General features: G+C 37.2%; 1 protein-coding gene and 1 long non-coding RNA gene across 2 annotated transcripts in view; one reads left to right on the top strand and one right to left on the bottom strand.

The window, feature by feature from the left end:
- Positions 1-231: 231 nt before the first annotated feature.
- On the bottom strand, positions 232-10630 carry IL21 (interleukin 21). Its single transcript, XM_003936237.4, has 5 exons — positions 10283-10630; positions 10140-10175; positions 5158-5313; positions 2971-3048; positions 232-2880 (listed from the first exon to the last, which is right to left on the bottom strand). Exons 1-5 carry the CDS (start codon positions 10445-10447, stop codon positions 2830-2832), a joined length of 486 nt encoding a protein of 161 aa, XP_003936286.1. The 5' UTR covers positions 10448-10630; the 3' UTR covers positions 232-2829.
- The window catches only part of LOC141584075 (uncharacterized), a 60220-nt gene continuing 47897 nt past the window's right edge, over positions 8436-20758 (top strand). Inside the window, exons 1-7 of the long non-coding RNA XR_012517022.1 lie at positions 8436-8943; positions 9419-9614; positions 10307-10507; positions 10631-10757; positions 14064-14111; positions 14603-16196; positions 17317-17431. This is a non-coding gene — a long non-coding RNA (uncharacterized LOC141584075). The remainder of the gene's footprint in view (positions 8944-9418; positions 9615-10306; positions 10508-10630; positions 10758-14063; positions 14112-14602; positions 16197-17316; positions 17432-20758) is intronic.

The raw sequence follows: 20758 nt of genomic DNA, 5'->3' as shown, positions 1-20758 counted from the left end.
AGGAAGAATATCTCTAGCTCCTCTTAAACCTGCCATACATTTGGGAGCTGCAAAGGAGTAATATCCTTGAGGCAGAGACAGTATCCATTTCAGTGAGAACAGGTGAGAAGAAAAGATCATCTTTACCATGTACATGTAAAAACTATATGCTGCCAGAGACTAAGGATAATCTTTTATTTTCAGTCAGGACTATTGAATTAAGGGTTTCCAGGGAATCACAAAAGACGGTTGTACTGAGTGGGTAGTATTTAATATGATCCAGTCTTAAATAAGAAGCCATAAACATAAACATTTAAAATCAAATATATAATAAATAATTATTAAGTTATAGACTACATAGTTCATATTAGCTAAATTCTCAGATGCATATGTAAATACAACAGAGCAATAATATAGAATAATAATGCTACAATTTTATACAAGTGTCCCAAGAAGACACTTTGAACTAAAATAATAAAGATCATGATTAATTTTCCCTGAACTGTCATGACCTACAGTAATATTTCCTTCTCTCCCTTCCTTGCTTCCTTCCTTCCTTCCTTCCTTTTTTTTTTTCTTGGAGTATGTCCCTTGTTCCTGAAGTGAGCATTGCTGCAAATGTTACTGAAATAATATTGAGCAACTGAACATCAGACACGGTAGAAAGTTTTACTCAGAAGTATGATCAGATGTTCCTGTAAGAATACCCAGAACTTTGGAGACTCATAGACATTTAAAGCTCTAAAAAAGGAAGAATAGACCTTAGAGATTGAGTCCAGGATTCTCATTCTACAGATAACGAAATGGAAACCTAAACAGCTTAAACAAGTGACCATGATTTCATAGTCAACAAAATTTTAGGTCTCCTGTATTACTGTCCATAGGTGAACAGTTATATTTATGGGTTATCTTTATATTCCTTTCAAGAATTGGCCGAGTCTTGAACCCAGAGCAGTGAAGATGGAGCTGTTGAAATCTCACTGCTTCATCTTGTTTATTTCAATGCATTGCTTTTCTGGGGTGTTGGGGGGCTCTTTATCTGAGTGTTTAAACTTTGTTTAATGAAGGCTCTTAGCCAAACCCTCATTAAATTATTTTTACTTTTAAGATAGAAACCCTGATCAAAGTAATTGGAACAGAAATTTTTAACAATAAACATGCCAAAAGAAATATATATTTTAAATATTAAACTACAGTGTCAAAGAAGTTAATAGCTATAAATTCAGAAACAAGAAATATAGATTCCATCTTTCTCACCATCTTTGTATCTGCTTCTAACTTTTATCCCAACAACCCAGGCTGGCATAGTTGAAACTTAGGCACATTTTATATATATATTATCATCATCAGGCAGACAATTCCTTTATAATACATATTCTAAAATGTTAAAACAGAGTACCTTGTTTCTGATGACAAAACATTTCTTTTTTTTTCTTTTCTCTGATTCTACTTGCTGATGATAAACATTTCATTGAAATTTGATTAAATAATTTTCAATATATCTTTTAGAACTGTAAGTTAAGTCTGTGTTTGTTTTAAGCAGATAATTTTTTTTCTCAGAGCATAAAGCATTTCTCATCCCACATCCTCTTGCACACTCACAACTATTTTAACAAGAAGTTCTCAAATAGCTTATACCATTCTAGCAAAAATTTTATTTTTCTAGAGTTTTTAACTCCATGTTTAAACAAACTGTGCTGGAGTTGATATGAAATGGCAGCTAGAGTAGGTTGCCTGTTTTTAGTACCCAAGTTTGAAAGATTGGAATGCTTATGCAGAAGTCTGTTTTCAGCTTGGACAGGAGTCCTGGCCTCTTGATTTGTCTCCTGATTTTAAAAGTACATAGGTGATTGAATTTGTCTTATCAAAAGGATGGTAACTAAAAGTGACCAAAATGCTAAACATGTTTTAAAATTCTGTTGAAGTGAGAGTTTCATTTTAAAAAGAAGGAAGAAAAGAAATAAAGGAAGAAAGAAAAAGACAGACATTTGAAGTTATTAGCTAGCTCATACTATGATCATTTTAACAGTTTGAGGAGAGAGCTACAATACTTTTAAAACTCTGTTTCATTCCAGAAGACAACCTGATATATGTCCCTCTATAGCTTTAAATTACCATCTCCACAAGCTTAAAATGTTAGCTTATAAGGGACTGGGGGCTGGAGGAAGGTAATATTAAATCAACTTCTTAATACTCTATTGCCACTGACTAAGCGTCTATTCCATAAATATATTCATATTTATAGTATTTAATTATTTTGATAGACCCCAATAAAGAAGTAAGGCTTCTGTAGCCATCTGGTGTCCCCAGTGCATAAATAAATTACATATTTTTATGTTAGACATTCTGAGATTTTTTAAAAAACTATTCAGATATAAGTTTTTAAACACTCAGTTTTCATTTCCTTAAAAGAATAAAGATGTTAACTTTTCATTTGCTTTTATATATTTTGCTTCTATGCTTCTATATTTTCAACTTGAATAAAGGTATATACGTTTTAAGTTATGATCATAATAGACCGTATTCTGGTGGTAATCAACTGAAGGTTAATATAAAATCAATACATGTCAAAACCGTATTTTTGGTTAAAAATTTTAGCCTTCTTCTTCAACCATGAATGTCAAAGTTGGGCAGTAAGATAAAGTAAAAACTTCAGAAGTCATAGAAATCAATGTCATAGAAAATTAGACTATTGCATAGTCATTATGGGGAAATAATCCTGACTTAGCACACTTAAGAGTGTTTTTTCCCATCGCTAATATATTGTACTCCTTCACTTGGAATACCAAGAAATAAATTTAACTACTATATTAGAGTATGTAACATAGTGTCCAGCTGCAAATCAGATCCTCAGGAATCTTCACTTCCATGTGTTCTAGAGGAGAGATGTTGATGAATCATCTGTGGAAATAGTATACCATAAGTAACTATGAAGCAAATCTGTATAGGTAAAGACAAATTAGAAAATCAAATGAAATTTAAGGTAGATACCTTTTGGAGAAGTGATTTGAATCTTTCTAGGAATTCTTTGGGTGGTTTTTTCTCGTAAGAATCACATGAAGGGCATGTCTAGAAATCGATGAAAAAGTAACAATCTTCTTTAAAATTTTTTTCTTAGTAAAATGTTTCTTTAAAAATTTTCTCATTAAAAACATAAATTATGTTCACTGAAAAACATTTGAGAAATACATAAAACTGCTTGGGAAGTAACAATGGAAAAAGTTCTTATAATCCCATTCCCAGAGACAGGAATCCCACTACAATGTTTTGCTATGTATAATCTCCATGTTTTGGATATTTTTAATTATTATGTAATTATATTATTTAAACCAATTGGTGATTTGCTTATTTTTTACATTTAACATATCACAGGCATTTTCTAAGTGTTAAACAGTCTCCAAAAATATGACATATAGTGGATGCTCTGTATTCCAACATAGGATGGAATTATTACTATTTTTGGACACATAGGTTGTGTCTAACTTTTTTTTTTTTGAGACAGTCTTGCTCTGTCACCCAGTCTGAAGTGCAGTGATGTGATCTCCACACACTGAAACCTCCACCTCCAGGGTTCAAGCAATTCTTCTGCCTCAACCTCCCAAGTAGCTGAAATTACAGGCATGCACCACCATGCCTGAGTAATTTTTTTATTTTTAGTAGAGATGGAGTTTCACCATGTTGGCTAGGCTGGTCTCGAACTACTGACCTCAAGTGATCCACCTGTCTCAGCCTCCCAAAGTGCTGGGATTACAGGCATGAGCCACCATGCCCAGCCGCATCTAACTTTTTATCTTTGTCTACATTACTCCAAAGAACATATCTGTAAATAATTTTTCATATACATCTTTGCTTATTTGAAAAATTCCTAGAATTACTAAATTAAAGGGATACAAAATTTTAAGGTTTCAATGTACATTGTAAAGCATTTTACCTCTTTTCACTTGGAGCATTCTTATTATAGGGTATTGTTAAAATGTTTGATTGGAGAAAACAGGATTTCCTTGTTTTAATTTGCATTTATGTGATTACTAGGGAGATTGAACAGTTTTTCATATATGTATTGCTCACTTACATAATTTTAGAAATTTCTTTATGTTCTTTGTCTTTATTTCTACTGAGATGCCAAGCCATTGCTTGATAGTTAGCATCTCAATGCCAGTGTGATGTTGTAGTGAGAGCATTTCACTAAAAGGTAGTAGATATAAATAAGTTCTAATTCTCATTCTGACACTCTGTATAGAACTTGAAGCTAGTCACTTAACTCAGAGATCTCATTTTCCTCATCTATAAGATGAAGATGCTTAACTGGAGAGTTTAAAGTTTAGCTCTAAAGCTGCCACTTAATGAGTTTCAAAAATATGTTCAGCTCCTTTCTTTCTGAGGAAAGATTTAGAGGAATATTTTTCACATGGTCACCTGGCCAAGCAACCAAAGGAGATAAGAATCATTTTGATAATGTAATTAGGATTTCATTTGAATCACATGTGGAATTTTTTGGAGGAAAACTAATTTTTAAAATTTGAGAGTAATTTATTTTGTGTATTTTCCCACTGGCTTTGACTAATCATTGAATTACTCATGTTCTTGAGTATCCACATTGCTCATGAGTTGGCATATGCAAGAGGATCTCAGGGCTCCGAAAAGTTAGGGACTGTTAAAATTTCTCAGGCGAGTAATGAGGCCTGCCTATTTTAATTCAATACTGACTCTGCTAATGTACAGGATAATAATATGATTCAAGAGAGAAGGCAAAGTTTAAGATTTTCCCTAGTCTCTTGTGGGCTCTTTTCTTGTCAGAAAGTTAGGATCTATCTCCTGTTAATAAGAATACAAGTTATATGTGACCAAATGAGCGGAAAATGTTCCTTAACTCCAAAATCACAGTTGGATTCTATGCCTAATGACTTCCTCACCTTGAGAAGCTATTTTAACACATTCCAGCTGCCAAGGACTACTAGGAAATTATAATTGGGTTTCTGAATACTTTCAAGTCTGTGGACTTAAAAGAGTGATCCTACTTCTTAAAATGCACCATGTATAATAATGCATAACTGTAAGTAAGGAAGACACCAGCAGCTCTGGTTACAGGTGTTGTGTATGTATATGTGTTTATGTAATGGTTTATAAGTGATATAGTTTATAAGTACAAATAAGATAGATTACAGATGACAATCTTACTAGTCTGTGTTTCTGTCTTCTCTCTGCTTTTGTGGAAGGTGGTTTCCTCTTCAGCTTTTTAATTGATACATTGATTATCCTTTCATTGTCTCCTGTATTTGCGGACTTTAGTTGGGCCTTCTGAAAACATGAAAAAGCTGACCACTCACAGTTTGTCTGAAAGAGAAATAATTTGTATATATGTTAACAAACATTATTCAGAAAGTAAAAGATGATTTTCCCAATCCTGTATTTCTAGCTCTACTGCAATATCTTGTGTTACCTTGTTTCAACAGACAGGTGACAAATGATTTCACCTCCTACTTACTCTTTGGGATGGGAAAAAGGGATAATCCCCTGCCTTGCAGATAAGAGAGAAAGGAGCCTCACTTCTTCACAATGCTTTATTCCTTAATTTATACAGAGGACCATTTTGATGTCTGGGTGGTGGACAAGACCTTTGTGTTTTATAAGGGAGCATTAGTTCGGTTTAGGACCGCATTTGCTGAATTATGAGGCTGTAAAACTTACACTGTGACTAGTGGTGGCTTTGGGTAAAATTACATTGTAGTCTGAAGAAGAATATTTTTCATTTGTTTGCAGTTTCTATAATGTATCTATCATGACATGTCTTCAGCAGCATTTTATTCTGCACAGCACCAGGCATAGTGTGTTGCCAGTGAATGATCAATACATATTTGTGAAGTTAACATAACATGAAGTAAATGAATTAAAGACCCTCCTTTGGGGAAAGGAAGCAGATACCTATCTCTGATGGCATATTTTACATCTAAGATGTAATACACTTGCCATAGATCACACATGACTTTTCTAAAACCCTTTTCATACTCTCAGCTCAGTTAGGGTAGGATTCTGCCTGAATCAAGCAGTTGAGGAACAGCTTGAGGTTCAACCAATGGGAGGAAAGGTCATTTCTTAGAAGGTAAGAGTAGGGTCTCAGAGAATGGAGGGGTGGACAAAATAAGCATCAAACACTTACCTCTTGGTTTGGCAAAATAACTAATGACCAACAAATAAGCCAAAATCTTAGCAATCAAACTGGAAAGGAAATGGAATTTACTGGAAGAACCAAATATATACTGACTTGTTGAAAACACGTTAATGCTGATCGAAAAACTCATATCCAATTTATTTGTATCCGATTTACTTTTTTCTTTCAGAAAACGTGTGGCCAGGCATGGTGGCTCACGCCTGTAATTTCAACACTTTGGGAGGCTGAGGCAGGTGGATCACATGGTCAGGAATTCAAGAGCAGCCTGAGGAAATGGTGAAAGCCCGTCTGTACTAAAAATACAAAAATTAGCTGGGCACAGTGGTGGGCACCTAAAGTCCCGGCTACTCAGGAGGCTGAGGCAGGAAAATCACTTGAACTCGGAGGCAAAGTTTGCAATGAGCCGAGTTTGCACCACTTTACTCCAGCCTGGGCAACAGAGTGAGACTCCATCTCAAAAAAGAAAAAAAAAAATTGTGTATATGATATTATTTTACCCCTGAAGTTAATATATTTTCATTTCAGTAATACATATGGAAGTGACTACCTTATAACCAGAAACCTCAATCCCTCCCAGTCCCTACAAAGGCAGGCCTATACGTAACAATATTACCTGAATCTTCTTAGGGACAATCAGCTGAACACAGCATCTGGCCTGCTTTGCATTTTCCAACCCGTATGCTTACCCAGTATGAATGTTGATTAATAACATGCATCTCTAAGATACAAACCTATCAGGTTCACTTTGCATATATAGCCACAAGCCAAGAACCAGCTTATCTGGTTTCCTTATATCAGGGCAGATTGCCTCTCACAAGGGCAAGGTGGTGTCCTTTCCATATGTTTGCCAAAATGCTTATTTAATAGAAACTATTTATAAATGTTCATTATAGCACTTTTTTTCCTTGAAAACCACATGTTCATGTTTGTTGAAGTTTTTTCTTTTCTCTTCTTTTTGACCACAACCGGCTTAACTTACTGGAAAAAAATAATATTCATATTTAAAGAGGTAAATTTTCCAGCTGAAACTGAAAATACTGACTGCTTCATCCGTGATGATCTGAAAAACCAGCATTTCTCACAGCGGCTCATTTTGCTGAGTTAACATTTACATGTGTATGCTGAAAGAAAATTAGGTTCCAAAGAAGTAGAGGGGCCCTGCCAAATGAACTTCCTTGAGACAATATTGCCAGGAATGGTCAGTACCAGTACTCAAAGCACTGAAATTGTACAACTACAATTTCAGTTGTAAAAACAACTGAATTTTTTTTCTGCAAGCCTTTGAATGGCAGCTGGACACTGACACCCATATTGATTGGACTGTGCTTTCTCTCCCACCCTTCCTGTTTACCTGTGTTAATAGACAATGGTGTTTTGTTTTCTTTTGTTCTGCAAGCAGCAGAGGTGTGTCTAGCAATGTGTGGTCCAGGATGAATAACTGTTGGAATTGGCTTTATATATACATCAAAGTTAGCCTCAAAAGATGAAAAGAAGTGGAGGGGCTGTCACTGCTAAACTGCCTTAAGGGTGTACTGAGAAGGAGAATGAAAAGATTAACCTTTATTTAGGCAGCCTCAGGTGCCCTAAAGGAGTCTACAGGATGCCCAGGCCCATATTTAGCACCATCTGGAAGCACAACAATTGCTTTTCTTTGCTATGTCTTGGTGACAACAGATTCCAAAGGAAAGGCTTTGTTTCCCTCATGCTTTAATATATGAGAACATCAAGAGTTTTCTGCTCCTACGTTAGTTTTGCAGACTAAAAAGAGTGGTAGTGAAGTCAAAGCAAGAATTAACAGACCATTCCTCTCATCAGCTGAAGAACAAGTCAAATGCTGCTTTTGCAAGGAGTCACACTGGCTTTGTTGTTTTGCAATTGAATATTTGAAAATTTTTACCTCCTTAAGGCTTTTTTTTTTTTTTTTTGCAGAAACAGGATGTCTCACTATTTTGCCCAAGTTGGTCTCAAACTCCTGACCTCAAGCAATCCTCCAACCTTGGCTTTACAAAGGGATTGCAGGCATTGGGATTACAAGCAAGAGCTACCTCATCCACCTGAGACCTATTTTTTACATTTTTTTTCCTTTAGCAAAGAAAGCCCTGGCCATTCATACTAAGAAGTCTTGCTAATTGGACAAGATTACCTTTGTCCTACACACAAACTAGGTTTATATCAGGGTTTCTCAACAGTGACACTGTTGACACTGGGAGCTAGATAATTCTTTGTTGTCGTGGATGTCGTGTGCATCCTAGAACGTTTAGTGCCTGGCTTCTACCTACTAGATACCAGTAGCACCCCCATTTCTACCTCCAAGTGTGATAACCGGAAATTTTTCCAGCCAATGCCAAATGTTTTCTGGGGTACAAAAACTACCACCAGTTGACAACCAGTGGTTTTATGATTAGACAGAAAGAAAAAGAAGAAAAGAAAGCTGCCTGGCTAGGCCAATTAGAGATCTTAGGTAATTACTATATGCATGCAACATTAGATGCTTTTATTTTCATTAAACTTTTTAATTTTTTTACATCTCTTAAGACCCTGCTTTGATGCTAGCTTGATATAATGCTAACGTGGCCTCGAACTATTTCTTCCTTCCTGAGTTTGCCTACTAGTATAACTTAAAGATCTAAGTTACACTATTACTCACTTACATCATAGCTAGAATTGCTTCATCAGATTATCAGGTAAATATAGTATCACTGAGACAAAATTCTCTCATTATGATGTAAGATAAAAAAAAAATCTTTAACAACACATATAAAGGAAGTACCCATTGGTTCAACTCAGGTTAGAAAGTGGAATATCTTTTCTATTTCTTATTTTACAAGTTATAGACTACAGCCAGGAAACTCTGGAAAGGACTCTAACCATAACAGTTAAACAAGGTTCATGAGATGCTAGAAATGTATGTTTTCATAATTAGACACATTGATTAAGAAATATTTTCACTTATTGGAAAAGTCTTTCCAATAAGCTGAATGTGCTACTTTCATTTTAGATGCTGCTTATTAGAAAAGGACCCAGTAAATGAGAGTGGTTAGGTTCAGAGCTAGAGAGTGAATTTTAGAGAAAAGCAATAGTTGTGACTCATTCACTTTCTAAACTTTTACACATAGTCATTTACGATAAATGTTTTCTTTGCAATGTATCTTCTTAAGTGGGGAGACTTAAGAAGTCAATTACTGGTAGCACTTTTATAGTTATTCTAATTTATGCAATTAAAGGTCTGTGACAATGAAAACATTTCCCCAATTGCATTTATACTTTCAGGGTACCAGACCAGAAGATCAGATCACAGAAGTTACTGGAGAAAAGATCAGCGGACAGCACTCTTGAACTATATGCCAGGCCAATTCTTCCTGGAATTCTAATGGATTTAAATGGCTTAAGAGATGGATGAATTGTTGAAAATGGTTCTTTCGAAAGACATCACGGAAGGCCAAAGACAAGATTCACTGAGGCCAAGGTATATGTGAATTATATTCTAAAGGATGGCTTTGCTTTGATTTCCACACTGACATTTCTCCATGCTGTCCCTGTAATCTAATTCTTTCTTTTTTTATCTTGTTATTAAAAGGTTAATTCTGCTTCCTATGGTATGTATCTATGTTTCTTAAGTAGAATAACAAAGAGGGCTTAAGAGCTTTTCTGCCCAAGGCCTCTTAAAAAGTAACTAGCTGTGCATTGTTCAGAAACTGATTAGAGTATAGATTTCTAGTTTTGTTTTTCTGTCTCAGCAATACTACTAAGGAGTACTCCTAGAGATTCTTGAAGATAAACATAGTTTATGAAAAATATAATACAGCATTTTACTAGCTGGTTTTTTGGTAAATCAGTGAATAACCAAAATATAAATAAATATTTTATCAATTATTAGGCTGCTAAATTCATTAAAATTCAGTATGCTCCTATATAATCATGCTAATGCCTTTCTTATTGGATTTACAAACATGTCAAATGTATTTTCAGAAATAAATTCAACTGGTCTTACCTCTACATCTTCTGGAGCTGGCAGAAATTCGGGGTCCTAGAGCAAAAGAAAAGTTATTCTGAGTTATTTTTATAAGTCAAAGCCTCCTTTTATATTAATTGAAAAGTATGATTTAAATTTTGTTGTGACAAATATGGTCTTACCAAGTCATTCACATAATTTTTCAGCTGATCAACAATATCTATAAGTTGACGCATTCTAATCATGTGGCGATCTTGACCTTGGGAACTTGATTTATGGACCAATGTACCCAAGATGACTATCAGACAGATGACTATCCTCTCCATGTTGCCAGGACTGGATCTCATAAGTACCAATAGTAGAGCAAGACCTTGGTCTCGTTTTCACTTCAGCTTGAATGAGAACAGGTTGTCAGTTAAGCTACCTATTTATTCATCCTTCAGGGAGAGGTAAAGCCCTCCCATTGCAGCCTGGAAATCTTTGTAAAATGGATGAATGTGAGTAACTCTTTTTTCTTTTCCACTGGCTAGGTATACGTGTGCATGTGCTGATGTGTGGGGGCAGGGATTGATGGAGTCAACGAAATGTGCCCCATCTGCATCTTTGACAGGAAAAAGAGAGAATGGGTGAATTCCAATTTTCAGCATGAATTAAAAAGTATGTATAATAAACAGTAGGTACTATAAGACTTCAAAAAAGTAAACAAAAACACTTTGATTTCTTTTTCTCAGCCTCCCCTGGCATCTTACCTGTTCTCTCTGACAGTCATAAGGGCACTTCGATAATGAGTAAAATGGCAACATGTACTTTCATGCAGGACTTTTTCTTATGGTAATAACTATGTCTTTTGACTAAAATCATCCAGTATTCCATCATAAAAGTAGGAGGAGAGGCTACCTTTTAGGAAATTTTAAATAAAGAGGTATTTTCCAAATTAGCAAGAATATTTCAGGTTAAGTTTCAAGGGTTTAAAATATAATTTGCTTCCAACTGTTCACCAAAGCATCTTTAACTAAACATTTATTTTGGCTTCTGACATGTTACTTAACAATCTGATTTATTAATATTATAAATGATTCTAAGGGACTCTATAGAAATTCTGTCCTTCTCAAACAAGATCTCTCTCTACCATCATCTAAAAAATTATCTAATATCCATCTCTTCTATATAATACATCAATTAAATGAGTGAAACTTGCTAATGTTCAATCTTGTCCAAACCAAAAATATTTCCAATCAGCAAAATAAAATATACCCATAAATGGTTCATTTTCTCTTAGGGTAGTATTACTTATTTCTGTTAGATACTATTTCCTCTGGGTGTGAGTGACATATTTCTAACTGCATCTGTGACCGGGTAGAGGTTAATTAAAGACCTGAAGTCCAGAAAATGGTTTTATCATCCTTTCTTCTGCTTCTCTTGTCCCTGTGACTCTAACCCATTTGAGAAAGTTGAATATAATATTCTAGCTAGAATGTCATGTACCATAGTTAGTTAGGTCTTATAAATAAAACTCTTGACTATAGATTTTATTTATTTATTCATTCATTTCTTTCATTACATACTTTAGAATACCATACTTTATTCTAGACATGTAGCCAAGAAAAATTGGAGTTTTGACTTGATTTTCTCTGAAGTTGACTAATCTTTTTGTTATAGAATATCTATTCGAGAGTATACAGGTTTTGCCTTACATGGGAGATAAGAGTTCATACAATATGATCAAGAATTCCTCCATGTAGTAGTTATATTCTATAGGACAGGGTTCTGCACAAACTTATGAATGCATGTGGACAAAGGGTTGCCACTTGGTGCCTCCGCATTGCCTGTATGGTCTTCGTACATGCTCTCCTTATCCACCTGAACAGATATGCATCTCCTTGAATACACTTACAGTGGTTAGGAGGTCATTTTCTAAAGCTTGAGTTCAAATCCAGGTTCTACCAATTAATAGCACATATGATCCTGTGTGTGTAATTGCAAAAGGAAGATAAGTACAGAATCTAATCATAAGGTTGTGATGAAATTAGATGAGACAAAAGGGCTAAGTATAGCACATGATAACATCCCAGGAGGTCTGCATGCTGATCATGGATGAGGATGAAGAGGAAAACTTAAAGAAGCATAGGGAGGCTAAACTGATCAGAGAAGGAACAGAATGGACAGGTCAGTGTTCAGCCAAAATATGTGGTTGTAGTTGTACTGGTGGTTTAAAAAAGAAAAGAAGCCAAAAGTCTTTTGTATTGCCTGGAGAGAACCATTGCTTCTGGCCTTGGAGTGCCTCACCACTATATTAGACATCCCAGTCCCTCACTGAGACATCCTAACCCTCTCCATAATCAATCTACCAGTACATCAGGGGTTTCAGAGTCTTGCACCAGCACTATGACCAGAGGGCTTTCTGAAAGTTGGAATTTCTTCCTTAAGTGGCGCATTAGTTGTTAAGCATTTTGGATATCATCTCTGGTGTGACAGACGTACTAATGCCCCAAAGATATCCATGCCCTAATCCCTGGAACCTGTGAAAATGTTACCTTACATGACAAAGGGGACTTTGCTGATGTGAATAAATTAAAGATTTTGAGATGGGAAGATTATCCTGGATTATCTTGTGGGCCCAATGCAATCATAGGAGCCTTTATAAGAGGAAGACAGGAGGGTCAACATAAAAGAAGGAGCTGTGATGTCAGAGGTGGAAGTTGGAGTGATGTGAAGCCAGAAGCCAAGGAATACAGGTGGCTTCTAGAGTCTGGGAAAAGTAAGAAACATATTCTTCCGTGGAGCCTTTGAAAAGAACGCAGCCCTGCCAACACCTTGACTTTAGTCCCATAACACTCATTTTGAGTTATTACTTCTGACCTTCAGAAATGTAAGGTAATAAATGCATGCTGTTTTGTCCTTACTTGAAAAGATGCCCATCTCTTTAAAGTGTTCATGGTAATTTGTTACAGCAGCAGTGGGAAAGTAACATACATAGGTATGGGATTCTTAATCTTGGAGGAAAAAGTAGGAAAAGTGGGAAAGAGAGAAAAGGGTGATAAAAAAAGATCCAGCAAAGGTTGGAATTTTGTTGGGCTTTGGGGAGGTGCAGGTAGAGGTTATAAAGAAGTATGGACAAGAGAGGAAAGTAAGATTAGTGTAGCTGCCACATGGTATGGACTTCAGGGATAAAAAACATATAGTGAGGATGTTCCAGAAAGTCTGGTGTGTGTTGTAACAACTCCTTCCTAGCCCTGAGAAAACTTCACTCAGGATTGACAGCATGGTTCAAAGTTATGGATCCCAATTTGCATTTCATTTGAATTCATCACTGTGTGGAGATGAACCTTAGGGTGGGAGCAAGGAGGCCCCAAAATATTGGAGTCACTAGGCAAAGTAAATTATTCACTGCTCAGAAATATTAACATTATTGCTACCTTTACAGCATCACGTCATTGGGGTTTGAAGGGCTGCTTACTCTTTAAGTTATAATTATTTTTATAATCTGGATACAATCACTCCTGCTATAAGGCTCGTTTTGAAAATGATAATATATTCCAATGGGATTAATGTGTCAAGGGACAATTTGAATATAACAAGAACTTTGTGTTTCCTTATGTTTAATTTTATCCGCAAGAAATGCTAGATGAATAAAGAAAACTGCATCCAACTGAACTGAGCCATGTAGGAATACATAAGATGTCCTCACACCTCCAACAGTCACCAACATCCTCAGTTCATGCATGTATAATGAGCCACACCCATCTACATCTGGCATCACAATTTTCCATCCCAGAGAACTCTCCTTTGCCACGTCTCAGTAACTCACAAACTGTAACCCTCCCAACACCCAACTCCACGAACAAACTTCAAGTCTTTTTCTAGGTAAACAATGTATTTATTCTAGTATTTCTGTATTTCTTAACCATTTAACATGTCTAAAACAGCTATCTTTTTAAATTAGGTTGCTATCTTCTTTTTTAGTGTCACTGATGAAGTTTTTGAGTGCTGTGCTTCTTATCTCATTTTCCTGTAAGCATGTGGTTTTTGAGTCTATGATTTTGTATAGTGCAGTGATTTTTAGAAACGTGTGTCACATAATAGCAGAATTCACTGTCTTTTGTCTCAAAATGTCACACTTAAGCCCCAACAGCGACTACTTATATCCAGGCAAAAAAACAAGACTAAAATATAGAATTTATTCTTAAGGGAGGAAATAAAAGGGAGGGGAAGAGAAAGGGAAGAGGAAGGGAGAGACAATTAAAAAGAATTTGTCATTTCTACGCATGGCCCATCTGAGGTACTTAAAAACCCAGGTGTCCATTTCTTCCTTGGTCCTGTTAACACATGGGGGCTTAGCTTGGCATCTGTGGACTTCTCAGGTTCCATACATGTATTTCAGAGATTCCCTAACCTCCTGCAATTACTTGCAAAATTTTGTATTACTATTGTGAGCAGAAGAAAATCTTAAATCTCATCAGCTTCTCAGTGGAAATGCCATGCAACTGCTGTTTGTTTTCCAGCCTCCAGAGACTTTGGTGAAGGGTTATACAAACTGTGTTTCTTCAGCATGTGCACACAATCAGGCGTAAGTGTGGCAGCTCCCGAATGTCTATACAGGAGTGGCTGAGAGTTAGCAGCTTGGCTGGAAGCCACACTTGAATAGCAAGCAAACCGCTTTTACTTACCTTCCAGGTCTATTTGGTACCTTGGAATAGAGTGATGAGTTTTACTAGATGTATACTTTCCAGGAATATAACCAAGGTTGTCACTGTGAAAGTATAAAACTTTAGTCATTTACCCAAGGGGATTCATGGACATATTATAAGAATTTTCTTTAATGGACTGTGTTTACAGAACACCTTGTCAGGGCAGAAATGAGGCCAGGGAACTAAAGAGGTGGAAGTCTGAAGAGGAAAGGTTTTGCATGGGAAAACTGTGCCCGGTCTAAAACTGAGCTGAACACTATTTGTCCCCCAACCCCCTGGCCCATCCTCATGGTTCTTCCTGTGATCCCTGTGTGGTGGATACCCCTTTTCTGTTTTCACTGGCTTTGGCCCCTCATGGGTAGACTTAGATGTTCTGCATGGCACACTGTGGGAAGAGAGGCCTCCAATGTTTAGAGTAATATTAAGTTATTATCATGTGTACCACTACTATTAATACATACTAAAGGTACTCAGACAGGTGGCTTATCTCTGGGCTGGTATGAGCTTTACATCGGTCTGTCAAACTAGAAGAAAAATGTCACTAAAATAATTCAAGACAATTTTTATACTTTCCAACAATGTTCATCCAGGTAACAGCTGAGAATATTCCAATTTGTTTGACTTGATGGAGAAAATTTGAATGAGGAAAATCCTCAAGGACTTGCTAAAGTCCCTTCTGTAAAATCTTTCTTAAGGAAGTTTAAACACTCCTATTCTCTCTTCTCCCATTCTTTTGAACTCACTGCATGTATTGATATCACTGACTTGATTTCTTTTCTAGAACATATGTGAAAGTAAGAGTGTATATATATAACCCATTATTTACATAACAAAAAAATTCCTTCTAATATTCAAATTTCATGACTCCAGGTCACTACTGTGCATTCTAAGAAGGTCAGGGACTCACGGAGACCAAAGGGTCAGTCCTGGTCATTTTTGTCTTACAAGAGAAAAACAAGAGCCATCTCGGGCCCCATGTTCTCTAGCTCTTGATTGGTATCACTGGCAGCCCCATGGTCTGGTAGTCAGTGTGTCGCAGCAGAGGGTCACTCACTAATGCTGCTCATCAGCAGCACCTTTTCTGTGGGGAGTGGGGGTCCTCTATTCTGCTAGTAGACTCAGGTGGGTTGAAGACTGTGTTCGTGGAGGACAAGTCTCTTTGCTAACATTCACACAAACTCATTATTTGGAAGCACACACCTGCTTCTGAAGTGCTGGGTCCAGAGGAGTTCTAGCAATAGCCACATGGGCCTTCTCCTCAGGTCTTGGCTCCAACGTGGGATACCCAGCAGGGAGGCTAGAGATCAGATGTCCTTCATTCCATGACTGCCAGGCCTAGAAGATAGAGAGAAAGCATTGGAACATCTGCACTCTTCAACCTGAGTCCACTCCAGCCCCATACCACGAGGTGAGACAAGTTTCACCAGCCTCTCCAGCTTCCTGTCTAACATCTGTGATCAGAGAAATGCTCTTCTCTCTAAACTCGAGGCCCATCCCTTCTTCCTTCCCTAGGGGGACAGGTGGCTGTAGTACCCTCTGTATTGCCCTGTAGCCACCAACACACAGCCTAAAAATAAATTAGTCCAATTATTAACCTTTGCTGTGTCCTGTGTCCTCTTCCCAAGAGATCTGCTGAACCTTCATTTGTCACCTGAATAGGAGCCTCCTCCCCATGCTTTCCCAGGAGGCAGCCACAGGACCTCACAGAGAGTTTACTGTGTATCACTCTAGACCCTTTTCCTGTGTACATTAAACAATAAAGGAATAGATATGGACACATAGACACTTAAGGAAATAGAATTATATATGGAGACAGAAACATGGAACAGGCATATAGAGAAAACTGATAGTTTTTACATAAAAATTTGTTCTCATCATATGTAGTCTATAACTTTTTTTCACTCAACCTATGTCAGGGACAGCAGTTCATACAGGATTCACACAGGGATATCTCATTAGATTAATATTGGAGAGATCCAGTCATATACCACACTCGGGGGTGGAGAGGACAAGCGACCACGGAATCCTGAAACGGCTTCTGAGCCATCAGAAGTCGATGTGCTCACTACAGTTTCAGTGTTGAATGTTTTATTTACTTCAATTCTTTAAATATGGTTTCTCCACATAGAGGGTACATGGTAGTTCTAAAAACAAGAATGAATAATTAACAAAGGAAAACACAGACTCTGTGAGATTTGCCCACTGGGCTCCAAGACTGCCCTGAAGTCACCCTTTAAACAGAGAAATAGTTATACCTGATAGACTCTTTTGCTGCTAATAACGGGAAATGGGATGCCTCTTTCTGAGAAAAGACTTTGGGCCAATCGAAAAAATAATATTAATAAATATCCTAGCAAACACTTTTGTACCTAAGTGCTTTATAGATATAGTCTCATTTAAAGCGACAACCATGAGAAATAGGTATTATGATTATGCCTCTTTACTACTGAAGCACAAAGACGATAAGGAAGACATTGAAGTGATTAGAAGAACTACCTCCAGAGCCTGATGACTTCTCTCTATAGCAGGAAACTGCCTCCATTGCTGATGTTGTTGGATGAAACAGAACAGCCCATGTGGTTAGTTAATGAGATTCCATAGAGGGACTGGACCTCAATGAAGATGTTCCTGACGTGGTTTGGGGTAAAAAGGGGAGAGTCTGTTTGCAGAATTATTGTTGATAATATCTAGAATTTAAATGCAATCTTTTCTGGGTTAATTAAATAAAATAGCTTCTCATCTGGGCCAGAATATACAATTGCTTTTCTTTCATTGACTTTAACTAGTGACAACCTGCTCCAGTGTAAGACCTAATAATAATTTTCCAGTGTTTTATATCCATAAAGGAAGAGAGAAAGAAATGAATAAACCTCTGCAGTCATTTGGGTCTTGAATAGCATAGACAAAAACAATCAGGAAATCAGTTATCTTGACAGGAAAGGGCAAAAATATGACTTAGTTATTTACATTTTTAAATCAATTGTTATTCATTTTCCATGTTTTTCAAGACTTTTCATGGTTATGAGAATATCGCAACACTCACCTTTTGCTCCACTTAACTCTCAGAACTTTAAAATACACACCAAGGGGAAAATCAGTACAAAAGAAGAAGGAAAAATGAGGAATACAAAAGAAACATGCTTATAACAAGCATCAACTAAAAGTAAATTTTCATGAAACTAAGAGATAGATGATTCAATGATTTTGGATATCAGCAGTTAAGTCATTACAGGTCAGATTAGTGTATTTAGCCAAAGCTGTTCTGTCATCAGTATCTGCATCAATCAGAAGCTTTAATGACATGACAGGGATGAAGAACTCTCTGGCCCTTGACATGATTTATCCAGTTCTCAGAACCACTGCTCTGGTCATTGCTACTGTGTTCAGATAATTATTTTTAATGGCGCTGGTGTTCAGGTCAACATTTAGAAATGTTTACATTTAGGCCTTAGAAATATCAGGATTACAGAGGCTGAGGAAGGTCAATGGTAATCATTAAGAATGATTACTGCAGGCTGGGCACAGTGGCTCACACCTGTAATCCTAGCACTTTGGGAGGCTGAGGCAGGTGGATCACCTCAGGTCAGGAGTTCAAGATCAGCCTGACCAACATGGAGAAACCCTGTCTCTACTAAGAAAAATAATAATAATAATACAAAAATAGCCAGACATGGTGATGCATGCCTATAATCCCAGCTACTTAGCTACTCAGGAGGCTGAGGCAGGAGAATCGCTTGAATCCAGGAGGTGGAGGTTGTGGTGGGCTGAGATCGTGCCACTGCCCTCTAGCCTGGACAACAAGAGCAAAACTCCTCTGTCACAAAAAAAAAAAAAAGAAAAAAAAAAAATGATGACTGCTAGCAGATCACCACCCAAGGGAGCCACAGACCTGGCAAAGCTCTGCTTGTCCCCCTCCCTCTCCCTTTGTCTTCCTCCTGCTTCCTCTCTGGGTCTCTCACCTTTTCTTCCTTCCTCTTTTGTTTCTCATTCCCCCCAGATTTCTTCTCGTCTTCTCTTTCCTTCACTTTTTTTCTTCCACTTTGTTTCTTATTCAAATCTGCATACCATGAAACTAAAACATATTTTCATTGTAATTATTTTATTAAATAAAGCTTTCTAGCCTCTAAATAGTTGTTTAAAGTAAAACAAATTGAATACTATAATCTCTCTAGAAAGAGGCTCTTTCAAATGACTTTCGGTATTTGATCTTTGGGTTCTTTTTTCCTCCCTTGAATCAGTGATCCTTTGCCGAAAAACAAATAACGTCTTCTAATTTATTGTAAGTCAGGAAAAACTGTAAAGAGACAATATCTGCTTAGTATCCAGGGGAAAGATGATTTGAGAATATCCTGTTTACTTTCTGAATCTCTAAAGAGCAATTTTATTTTAGAAAATGTTATCTTACCTGTTGTCAGTTGTTCTCTGTGTCAAAGCTCTCTGAGTTGCCACAACCATGGGCTTCTGTGGAAACTGCCCTGTTAGCTCCTGTTGTACATTTCACATAGCTCATACCAAGCCTGAGTTATTCACATATACACAAATCCAGCAGACACCATCAGAGAAGAAACACCTTGTACAATTTTGTGTGGGATCCTTTATAGAGAATTTCTACTTTCATTTATCTGCTAAGTTTTATGCGAAGAATCCAGGAAAAGAAGTTTGTGTAATAGGCTTTTATTTCCCATAAGCTCATAATTGATACACAAAAATAGTTAAATTGGGCTGGGCACAGTGGCTCACACCTGTAATCCCAGCACTTTGGGAGCCCGAGGCAGGTAGATCCACCCGAGGTCGGGAGTCTGAGACCAGCCTGACCAACATGAAGAAACCCTGTCTGTACTAAAAATACAAAACTAGCCGGGTGTGGTGGCACATGCCTGTAATCCCTGCTACTTGGGAGGCTGAGGCAGGAGAATCGCTTGAACTCGGGAGGCGGAAGTTGCAGTGAGCCGAGATCGCACCATTGCACTCCAGCCTGGGCAACAAGAGCAAAACTCCATCTCAAAAAAAAAATTCCATTAAATTTATTATTGGATGGAGTTTTCCTGAGATGGAGCTCAAGGAGGGTTTCAAGAAGAAGATATTAGAATAAAAAGTCCTTGAGAACAGAAAGCTTTATATGGAGCAAAAGTTCAACACCCTTCATGTTGTGTCTTCTGCAAACATTACACTACATCTGGGAAGGCTCATGAGGTGTCCTTATTGAGATGAAAATGTAGTCTCAGTTATGTGAGATAGATTGGAAAGAGTTTGGAGATCAAAGTGGAGGAAAGCAAGAAAAATATAATAGAAAGTGAGTGTGTGCAATGCACATATTAAGTACTAAATGATTCAGCCCAATACAGTGAAATATGACAAAGTTTGGAGTAATTAATAACAAACACCTGTAGAAATGTTGGGAGATTCATCATCTTACTATGACAGCAAGGTGAGATGACTGCCCTGAACGAACTGCCTGGTGGGGGTTACCTGCAGGTAGAGAGGAGGAAAGAAGAAGGGCAGAGCTTTGTGTTCCTCCAGCCCTGCTTTAACCGGAACAAATCCTTTTATCTGTTTCACACTTTGGGTCCTATGTAACATTTCATTTGGAAAAATATGTTTACCTACTAGGAAAAAAAATATTAAGGTGACTAACCTAGCCCCCTATTTACAGAGACCGAGAAACAGTGGCATGACCTGCCCAGGCAAACTCAACAAAGATGTGCTCCAGGTGTTCTTCCTCAGATGAAGAAGCCATATTGTGGCCCACAGGAGGCTTGGCAAGCCCACTTTTACCCTGTGGCCTATGGGTTGCTAAATGATAATCTCAGCTGACACTGTCAGTGGACACATCCTATTGTGCCAGGCATTATTTTTAATTTTGTACTTAGATATCTTTCAGCTATTACTATGTCATCAAATCATGGACACTATATTTATATATTAATATCTCTGAAACCAACTGCCTCTTACAATCAGTGGCAATGTAGA

The sequence above is a fragment of the Saimiri boliviensis genome, chromosome 3 (assembly GCF_048565385.1).
Source record: "Saimiri boliviensis isolate mSaiBol1 chromosome 3, mSaiBol1.pri, whole genome shotgun sequence".
In the NCBI taxonomy this organism is placed as follows: domain Eukaryota; kingdom Metazoa; phylum Chordata; class Mammalia; order Primates; family Cebidae; genus Saimiri; species Saimiri boliviensis.
Note: the sequence above shows the minus strand (reverse complement) of the source record. Positions and strands in the feature narration are given on the sequence as shown.

Bases quoted from the DNA above. Each gene is read 5' to 3' on its own strand.
- IL21 (XM_003936237.4), bottom strand. From the start codon at position 10,447: ATGAGATCCAGTCCTGGCAACATGGAGAGGATAGTCATCTGTCTGATA. The intron at 3,049-5,157 runs GTAAGATTGTCA...ATCGATTTCTAG, and splicing joins GAAGACAGAAACACAGACTA to ACATGCCCTTCATGTGATTC. The intron at 2,881-2,970 runs GTATCTACCTTA...CTATTTCCACAG, and splicing joins TCAAATCACTTCTCCAAAAG to ATGATTCATCAACATCTCTC.